Source organism: Pundamilia nyererei, unplaced genomic scaffold (assembly GCF_000239375.1).
Source record: "Pundamilia nyererei isolate P.nyererei 1_Seehausen unplaced genomic scaffold, PunNye1.0 scaffold00025, whole genome shotgun sequence".
In the NCBI taxonomy this organism is placed as follows: domain Eukaryota; kingdom Metazoa; phylum Chordata; class Actinopteri; order Cichliformes; family Cichlidae; genus Pundamilia; species Pundamilia nyererei.
In genome coordinates, this window is record NW_005187426.1 from 5,088,289 (window position 1) to 5,098,737 (window position 10,449).

Below are 10,449 nucleotides of genomic sequence, written 5' to 3' on the forward strand. Positions count from 1 at the left end.
CATTACTAACCAAGCATATGCAGCTACCAAAACATAGGTAGGGTTAGTCTGCTACTGCAATGTATGATTATGTTTGTCCCAAATTTTCTGGTCACTGAAGACGTACTGAAAGAGTTACCATATGTGAGAAGTACTGAAAAATCTGACTATAGGTATTAGCTCTGTAATGACAGCTCTTTTCCATCTGGAATACATGTGGCAGAAAATCACCAACTCTTTTGCAGGTTTTAGGCTGAAGCCTCATTAGTTTTAATTGTGCCGAACTGCCTTCTGCATGCGTAATTGCCATTCGCTGTGACCCCCATTTCCTCTTGTCAACATACTCGTAACCATCCCAGATGTCCCTCTGGTCTGCTGTTCTCTACAAGTGGCTCACACGAATTAGGAAATCAAACTCATTGGAGACGAATTCAGTTCTTGACTTATTGCCATATTTACCTTTTTCATTGCATGCAGTGGATAAGTAATTGACCTATTTTTAACTGAGAGAGCCATTAGTTTATTTTTGTAGCTCTCTCACACACTTGCCCTCTGTCTGCTGTCATTATCCAGAGAAAAGAAGGACATGTAGCAGAACTAATTTCAGGAATGGGATTTCCCCTGACAGAGTGGAAAGACTTAGTGAGGCCATGTAAGAGGACACCAATGTGTGTTGTAGGCGAGGACAGGGCGAGGAGTTGATTTATGCCCGTAAATCCATGAGAAAGGTTCTGGTTCCTTCGGTGAAGTGAGTGGGTTTAAGATCGGCATCCAGCTGTAAAGTGATCCCCTCTCTGTCTCAGCCGGTATGGCCCTAGTCTACATCTTTAGGGGTCAAAGGTCCAAGTGGTAGACTTGGGGAGGGGGCTTGATGGCCTCCATAACCCTTGTGAATACAGTTGCAATGTACTCTCTTGACCTCAGCATATAGGCAGACATTCAGTCACACATCAAGACATTAGTCATCTGTTACATGAGTCAGCCAGACTAGAAAGCTGGATAAGGTCATTTGTTTAGTACTTAGATATATAACATCATTACCAAAATTCAAATGCAGATTGGCAGAACAAATAATACATCTACACATTACGCCCAGACACTTTTTTCCGGAAGGGAAAAAAAAAATCCCAACCTTTTTTATTTTTTTAACATGAATTAATTATATGTACTTTGAAGCATTTATCTTACCTCATTTTTCTTTTAATCTAAGAAACCAAAGTAATTAAAAGGTATCCAGTTTTAATTTTAAATGAATTCCCCAGCTGACACTTGGTAGGGTCACTCCTTTGTCTTGGAAAACCTAATTTGGAATTTCCTTTTGAAATTTATTTAAAAGAAGAGAGCGTATTCCTAGATGGTTGACTCATCAGAGATAAAGCTTATAGCTTCAAACGGCCACAGTGGGGCTCTAAAATATAGTATTATAAAAGCCATGCAGCAATTATTTTAGTTCCTGGTGCATATAATTAATATCAGCGTAAAAGTTTAACCCTATTTTTAGCGTGCACTGCATTCTAATAAGCTGGAAACCTGTTAATCATTTCACAAGTCCTAGCTGGAAAACTTAATTTTCACCTCACAATGCAGCAGCCGATGAAACACTTTGCCCCTCAGACTAGTCATCCTTTGTAATAGGAGTATCATTAGTAAATGAGAATTAATTAGCCTGCTTAATTAGAGAAATCTGTGCACAGGGGGAAGAGGAGACAGTAGTAGTAGTAGTTAAATTGTGCTGAGTCTTCAGTGACAGATGTCACTACACTTTTGTGGTTTTTATTTTTTGATTCCCTTCGTTTTTATTTCGATTACTGTGACTTCTACTTTGGAGTGTTTTTATGTTGTTAGACAGTGACATTATTATGTACTGTACTGACCTGTGCCTTGCTCTGCAGCACTATATTACATAGCAGTGCTTTATCTCGTGGTTTGTAATCGTGGAATGTCCTTTTGACATTTCTTTTTAATCTGTGCCCTAGCCAATCAGCTCGCTCTGTCATGCACTCTTTCCCCATCCTCTTATGTGTGTGTGTGTGTGTGTGTGTGTGTGGGGGGGGGGGTGTTATTTACTTTTCTTTTTTTTTTATATAGTTGTCTCTAAAGGAAGCTGTGTGTCTGAAGGGGACAGGTCTTTCAGCCATCTGTCACCATCTGACTGACAGTTCAATCTGATACACAAATTCCATTTGCAGTGCTTTACAAGCAACAATTCTGATAACATACACAGCTGCCCATGTGCCTTTATGTGTTTATTTCAAGAGAAGTGTGTTACCGTGTGTGCGTGCGTGTGGAGGTTTTCACCCTCTCGTCCCTCTTAAGCTTCCTCTTACGGCTTTTGTTCCCCCGTGGGCCAATCCTCTCGTCAATCTCCTGTCGTCCATGTTTCGAACTGTGTGCTCTGGAGAATGAGAGAGGGGAATTGGTTTGCCTCACTCCCACTGATTTTCTGCCTTAAAACATAACTCTACATCAGTTTCGGAATGGTGATGGTGAGGCGCCCAGCTAACAAAGCAGACATGAGTCCATTCACTCTTGAGCAAATAAAAATGATGGCTTTTGTTTAGTTTGGGGGGCTCTTTCTTCAGGGTAATATTCTCCTTGTAGAGCACTGCACTCTGCCTGCAGTGAAGCCTCCACTTTGACAAGAAAGGTTGACGGGGTGAGCTACACTAAGAATAGCCACTCAACCCACCCTTTCTTGGTAGCGGAGAGGGGGGAGAAAACAGTTTAATCACGATCAAATAAATCACTGATTGTTGTGTCTGGGTAAGAGGAGGGAAATGTGAAGAGCTGAGGTCAGGCACATGGGTGAGTGGATTGTAGATACAATGTGGACTATGTAGGGAAAAGCCAAGATTGCATCCTGTATCCTTAACGATGTCTGATACCTTTTCCAGCCTCTTATGGTTGCGTCACTAATCAGTGAAGAGATGATAATATTATGTTCACAGTCAATTCTCAATATGGAAGTGCAAGTAGACTGTTTAAGGGTTTTGTTGTAGTAGTAGGTGTAATTGGCGTGTCCTGCAGTGGGACCATCAGAGATAACAGATCAAAACACCCCTTTTTTTCCTGTGGAGACATTCCTCCACAGTCCATTTTCCCCTATCTGTTTCTACCACTGAGTGGCAAGAGAGCTCGGGGAAAAAGTCCGAGTTAGAATGATGAGGCAAGAGTGATAGAAGAGAAGGCAAAGGGCAGAAGAAGGTTGGACACATGCAAACAGAGAGAAATCGAAAGCAAAGGACAGGGAGCAATTGGCTCCATCTTCATGTTGTGATCTGTCAGCATTGACAGGGGCTGAATGGAACAAACATGCATCTTCCATGTCCCCTTGGTCAGTTTCCATGGAAACGCCATTTCTCACCTTTACACATATACAATATCTGACTTGGATCAAATTCCCAGTATTCAGCATGTAATTTAAATGGACTCTATGATATAAAATAATGCAGACACAACACGGGATCATAATGTGAATTACTATATTAGGAGCGACAGACCTCAAGGATATGGATCAGCAACTTGTATTCTTCCAAGGGTGAGACCTAGAATTTACCCAGCTGTCATGCAACAGTACAATTTTGCTGTCATTTTACCAGCCCGCTGTCGGCCTTTAATGAACAAATGTGCAGAGGCAAAGATAACAGCCGGAATGATTTGAAATAATCATTTCCACGAGTTTATGTTTGGGGAATCGCATCATTGAGCCAAAGGCCAACGAGTTCAACCGCAAGTAGAGTGTGGAGGTTAAGGGGAGCCCCTAGTGGTCAGACCTGAAACAGCTGTAATCTGTCAAAAAAAAAGCACTGCTTGCGATGACATCATGGTATGTCATAGAAAGTATTCGAAAAAGAAAAGATATTCCTAAAGGACTACAACTGCACTACTGTAAAAATACTTCATTACAAGCTTTTCTTCCGATATCCTGAGTTAATAAGCAGTAGTTCACTGTTAATGGAAGTGGCACTTCTTTTAATTACTATAATTAAAATACTTGTTTTAATTGCTGGTAATTAAACATTGAATAACTTTACACATGACAGCAACCACTAACCAGCTTTTTTTTGAATGGTAACACTCTTTATCATTTAATTGCATTTTATAAGCTGATCATGTGGGGGGGGGGGGTTTAATGAAATATCTTGAAAAAGAGCAGGCTCTATAGAAACACATGTATCAGTTGTAGCTGAAATGTCATAGAGGTGAGCAATAAAGTGGCACAACATCTAAATACTCAAGTAAACTACTTGTAGTAAGTAGTGTTGAATTGATTTAAACTGTCAGCCCTTCCACTCAGCGTGATACAGAGGCACTTGGCAAGCTCACAATCTGTAAAGTGTAATGCTATCCTCTGACTGGAATGCAGAGTCTAGACAGATGTAGACGTGTTGTTAAGATCACACTGCCTGTCTCTGTGTGTAGTGTCTGCCATGTTCTGCCTGGTAATTAAACACTAGATGCAAGGATGGCCATTAGTGACAGAGAGCAGCAAAGATTGATGTTGCCTAGTAGATGCGAGTTTCATACGACATTAACCACTTCCATCAAAAAAACAAAAATGGCTATCTGTTGGTCTTGAGCCATATAGAAGCAGGCGACAATAACCAGGAAAAGCTTGTCATACGGTTGATGTAGGAAGCCACCCCTCTGTTATTGCTTGAGAAGTGTGTCAGTAGCTTTAAATAGGTTTTTTTTGGGGGGGGGGGGATTTCAGAAGCTTTAGATGTTATGGCATGAAGCACAGTGATGGATTACTGAGGAAAAATGTCTCAGCTGCCTGTGACGCATGATAATTACTCTTACATCCACTGTCCAGCCTTTTATTCCTTTGGCTTGTGCAACTCTTTCCCACAAGTGTAAATTCACATTTAATTTGTCCTTGAGAGCATTATCTTCTGTTTGCTGATTGGCTGTGAAGTTGCCCCGTGACCCCTGGCATTTCATGTGTGCGCATAGGTCACTTTAAGCCCCCAAACACCATCAAACACTTCCCTGTGAGGCTGCCAAGAGAGCTTGTCATGTCCACAGTTGACCGTGAGAGTTTGAAAAGCTAGTTCAATGTTTAACTTGCAGAACCTGGGTGTTGGAGTTGGGCGTGCACTTAAGTGTGTGCACATTTGCGTGTACTTAAAGAGTGAAAATGCTCAGCCATACAGTAGTATATATGGGATTATTTACAGGCGCATGAGCTTGCTTTGGAGGAAGGTTGCGTGTGTGTGTATTTTGCCTAACTGGAATGTGTACACGGGCAAGCTAGATTGATTTATGTCTCTTTCATCATGTGTACATGTCCTTCAGTAGGATGAGTTCAACAGAGCAGCTCTCTGTGTGCGCGTGTGTGAAAGTTGGTAAAAGCACAGCGTGGATTTTGGTTCTCACACTTTGCAGTAGTCGAGTTTAATTGATACATGTGACACCGTGGATGTTGTAACTTGTAAACACAATTTGTTTTTCCAAGTGACCTTAATCTGAAGTGTAGCTCAATGGTGTTTACAGGTGTTTGTCTTTATTAAGAGCCATTTTGAACCATCAAATCTGTCCAGAATGAAATCTTTTCAGCTGTATTTTCTCTTATTACAGTCCAGTTTGATGGTGTGGAGAAGTCTCGAATGTCGCCCACCAAGGAGGGGAAAACTCGGCCGCTGCAGCGACATTCCAGTGGCTGTCTGGTCAACACCAAAATGACTTCACTGGACCAGTGCAGCTCCTCTCTCGGGGAACGTATCGATCCCACAATGCCGCTGGAAAGCCAGTTGTGAGTCAAATCTTGGTTTTTCTTTAGCAGCTTTGACTCTTTCTTACTTAACATTCCTTTGTTCCTCCTCCTTTCTCATCCTCGTTTCCTGTCGTTTGCTGTAGCTGGTACCATGGAGCCATCAGCCGAACAGATGCAGAGTCTCTGCTTAGGCTCTGTAAGGAGGCCAGCTATCTTGTGAGAAACAGCGAGACCAGCAAGAACGACTACTCCCTCTCTCTCAAGTAAGAACTCTGCTCTCGTCTCCTAAATGACCATCCACAAACAGTATAATCAGATGCACAGTTTCGGTTGGCAGCCTTGGTGAAAATGTGATTCCAAACACTCAGGGCCGTTTTGCCTGTTGTGACAACTTGTGTCAGTGATTTGTACACGGAACACACACTCACGAAACAGTGTGATCTACCATAGTAGCTACACTTACTTAGTGGCAGAGTACACACAGTGGACTAGTGTAACATCATTCCCTGTCGAGGTGCGGACATACCTGCTGACTCTTCCGTTTCTGTATGGTAATAGCTTTCACCCTTCAGACCTCTATCCCCCACCTGCTGTACACCTTGCCCGTGGCTCGTCCTCCACCTCCGCTCAGTAACCCCTCTGACAGAATCTGCTCCTCGAATTGCTGATGTACCTGCAACTTGGCTAATGGTGCACTTTCATCGTTGACCTCCTGATCCCCGCCGCGTCCAGCAGAGGGTTCGAAAAAAAGCTACTCTGAAATGTTACGTGTAGCCTGACAGTTGGAAGAGGTTACTTTAGCCTGAAGTCCTACAGTGCAGTCCCATCGCTTTGATAGGAATGTGGAGTTTTGCTGGATTTGTTTTGACGATCGTTGCTACCAGGTGTCACGGCTACGGCGTCGGAAACATAATCAGAAATATGAAACGGCCTGAAAGTCTTCCAAAACCAACAGTGTTTAACCGGCTTCGATGTCTGTTACCAAATAGTCTTGTCAAACTGACTTTATTTATGCTCCATTAACCATTGCAGGCAAGGTTCAGTCCCATGACATTTAGAAAAATCTCTGCAACTATGTGGGAGCCATCAGATGAAATAAAACTGTAGTATGTAGAGACACATTGATTAGCCTTTGTTCTTCGAGTGGAGTCAGCCTGCTGGAGGCTTATATAACTTGGAAGACAAAGATAATAATTCTGCTTGCTGCTGCTCCAATTCTCTTGACAGTACCGTAGTCGACTGCCTGTGTAACTCCCTGTCTCATTGGCTGATCATCTGTATGGCTGCTTCTTGTTCTGCCTTGCTGACTGAAAAGAAGACGCACTGTTAGGATGCTGACTTAGTACACTGGCTTTTGGATGACTGCAAACAGCAGGAGAAAAATATTTGTCTGAATATGTAACAATTGTCCCAAATGTTGTCATTTTGAATTAAATGCATTGTCTCATGAATGCATGCTTAAAGCTAAGCACTATAAAAAGACAAACAGACATGTTAACAGTTAATGCACAGATGTTTTATCGCATAGTCATTGTAGAAGACTGGCACACAAAACAGTCTAATATGAAGTTACTGGGAAAGTAAAACCAAAAGAATTTTCCTTGGAGTTAGGAATATGTAATAATGTCAGTTTAAGCAACAAAAATAACTTGTTTAGCACTCAAAAGACACATATTGATGTGTGTAAAGTGCAAACCTGAATATGTGATCTAGAAAAGTAAAAAGTCTGCTTTTTTTTTTTTAACAAAATGGTAAAGATAACAAGTGAATATTTTTGCTGCGGGATGATGATATGCAGAGTAATGATGAAGACAGCGAGTTTGACGAAAGCCTCTCTAATAAGCAAAAGCCCCATTTTGAAATATGAAAATGTAGTGTATAATTTGTGCCAGGCTTGAGAGTATTAATCCATCCATCTCTCTCGTATGTTTAAAAAGAGACTGGCCGTCTAATGCCATTGGGGTTACCTCCAGTAATGAAATAGCTGATTGTTAGATTATCTGTGTGAGGGAGAAGGGAGGCGGGGGAGTGAGGAAGGCCTGGAGCCATGAAACTTATTTAGCTTTTTTTTTTTCTATACTGAACACAGCCAGGCCACGATAAGAGCAATGGTCAGTAAAGTTGTATTTAGTGATGAGAGGTTAAAACATGTTTTAACCTTCTAGTTCAGTAATGGTCTCATTCCACTAATCCACATTTAAAGGATGTTCAGATGGACCTTTATAATAATGGCCTGTACTATCAGAGAACAGTTTGGAAAGTGTTTTCGTGAGGTCGGATCCTTCTGCTCCCCTGTTACTGCGCTTTTCTGATGGTTACTCTTTTAAGAGATAAAACGTTGACTGGCTTCTGTGACACATTTAATAGCTGTTTGTCAGTCTGAAAACAAGGAGAGGACAAAGGCCATGCCGATGAGGTCATTAGTGTTGATGCAGAATTATTTACTCGTCTCGACTTAGTGAGAACTATAGAATAAAGTGTCTCGAGCACTTTAGGAATACCTTTTCACTGTCTGTTAGAGCGTTTCGCTCCAGGGCCCTACTTTCAAGGTTTTTTGGAATCTTAAGTAGAATGAGGTTTAATGTTGCCTGGGAATAGCTGTGGTCTGCCAATAGCACTGGAAATCAGTGGTTTCCCCCTGTTATTCCACACCCTGTTGCGGGTGTGGACCATATGAGATCTTAAAGTTGTAAGCAACCAAACATCTTAGGAGTTTAACCTTCTTATTTTTGTATTGATAGACTTAAATAACAGCAGATTGTTCATAATTTCTGTGTAACTGTGTGTCAGCACATTTGGGTTATAGAATCTTGTGCCCTTGATGTAAACCAGCTGAAACCTAGAAAACGATCGTCATGCTCATTTGTGGAAATGGCATGTCCCTACAAATATGAGTTCAGCCTCCTCACTCAAGCCCGTCTCCCCTGCTGCCACAGAAAATGAGTGGAAACCCAAGGTGAACATCCGACATGTCTGAGGTTACTGAAAAATGTATGAGGCCGCGAGGTGCCACATATGTGTATTGCATTATTGATAAAGACAGACGTCACTGAGACCTCCTGCCTCAAGAGTCCTCTGGCCTTACGGAAAGCATTTTTGTCTGCTTTTCCCTCCTAAACCCCTTTTTATGTTCACCTGTCCCCACCTGCTCCTCTTCTTTACTCTCAGTGGAGAGAACCTTTTTTTTTGGTATTTGAGTTGTATTAAAGCCTTCGCAGGGCTTTCAAAGCACAGTGTCATTTCATTTTTCACGTCACGAGAGAGCTCTGCAGAGCCTGTTTCCACTGGTTGAGGAGGGGAAATGTATCCCAAAGACTGTTTGATGCCAGTGGGGTAAATGGGGTAAGTTAGCAACTTACTGGTGTGTTCTATCGCTGGAACACCTCCAAAGACACTATTTTTGAACATTTTTAGATGCAAAATGTCAGCTTCATATTATGACACATAATAGACGAATGACTGCATGGAGCACAAAAATTAGCCTGACCTTTCTCAGCCGAAGAACAAAACTATGCCAAGAGTTGTTTGTATGTTTATTTGTCTGCCACTTCACCCACTTACCTTAGCGTCGATAACGTACAGAATGGTATCATCCCAGGGAGGTTTAGTGTATGCTAATATAAAATCATGAGTACATACGACATCCGATGCCCAGAAAGGCTTAAAAAGGTCAGCCCTTTTGCTATGGTTCACTATCTTGTTGGCATATGACTTTGCTTTTTCTGCCTCCTTAGATTCATAACACAGAGAGTATCAATCATGAAGCCATCCAATATATGGAAGGAGAAGATAAGCTGTGATTGCTGTCAGGCTGTTCCTGCTCTGAGTGGTACTCGGTTTAAATCAAAGTCATAAACCTCAATAAACAAGACAGCACACCTCCCCAGTCAGATTAATCCTGATTAGACAAATATAAGTTCACGAACGCAGTGTTATGATAACACCACAAAGGCCTGTCTTTTCAAAAATAGCCCCGTATTCATTTTATCAGCAACACTGCCGTGTTGCTCTGTTGTCCTGGTTTCTGTCTCTGCAGGACTGTAACATAATAAGCAGCTTTGAGCACCAAATGGAAAATCAGCTGGGAATCTAAAAATGATGCTATTGATGTGTTTGCCTTTTTAAGTGTGCCTCTGTGTAACCTAACACCGTTCTCCCAGCGCTCCATGTGAAGATTCATCAAATGCACTTTGCAGGAAAGATTTTTTTTTTTTTTTTTTTTTTTTGTAAATGAGCTCTGAAAGCACCATTTGCAGAATCATAGCATTTTAGAGACCCGTGGCAACGGAAATTTGGAAATCTGCACAATAATGGAGAGGTGGCACTCGTGTGTATTTCAGTTTAATGGCTTAGAAATCCTGCAGCTTTTTGTTTCAGTTCTTACACATAAAAAGCTCCGAACTAGCTTTGAAATATTTTGGATATTTATAGTAATAATCTCAATCATGCTAACCCCAAAACACGCACTTCTTTATCTGTTAAAATAAAGAAAAATCTGTGCTTTATTCCTGATCAGTGTCCCTAAATTGAACCTGTGTGTGTATATGTATATATGTGTATGTATGTATATGTATATGTATATATGTGTATGTATGTATATGTATATGTATATATGTGTATGTATGTATATGTATATGTATATATATGTATGTATGTATATGTATATGTATATATGTGTATGTATGTATATGTATATGTATATATGTGTATGTATGTATATGTATATGTATATATGTGTATGTATGTATATGTAT

The 10,449-nt window shown here is 41.1% G+C and overlaps 1 protein-coding gene across 4 annotated transcripts in view; it reads left to right on the forward strand.

Annotated features, from left to right (window-relative positions):
* Positions 1-10,449, forward strand: part of shf (Src homology 2 domain containing F) — a 92,419-nt gene that overhangs the window by 76,141 nt on the left and 5,829 nt on the right. For all 4 annotated transcript variants that reach the window (XM_005727689.2, XM_005727687.2, XM_005727688.1 and 1 more), the window contains 2 exons: positions 5,560-5,734; positions 5,839-5,958. In XM_005727689.2, coding sequence (XP_005727746.1) covers positions 5,560-5,734; positions 5,839-5,958 — 295 coding nt within the window. The remainder of the gene's footprint in view (positions 1-5,559; positions 5,735-5,838; positions 5,959-10,449) is intronic.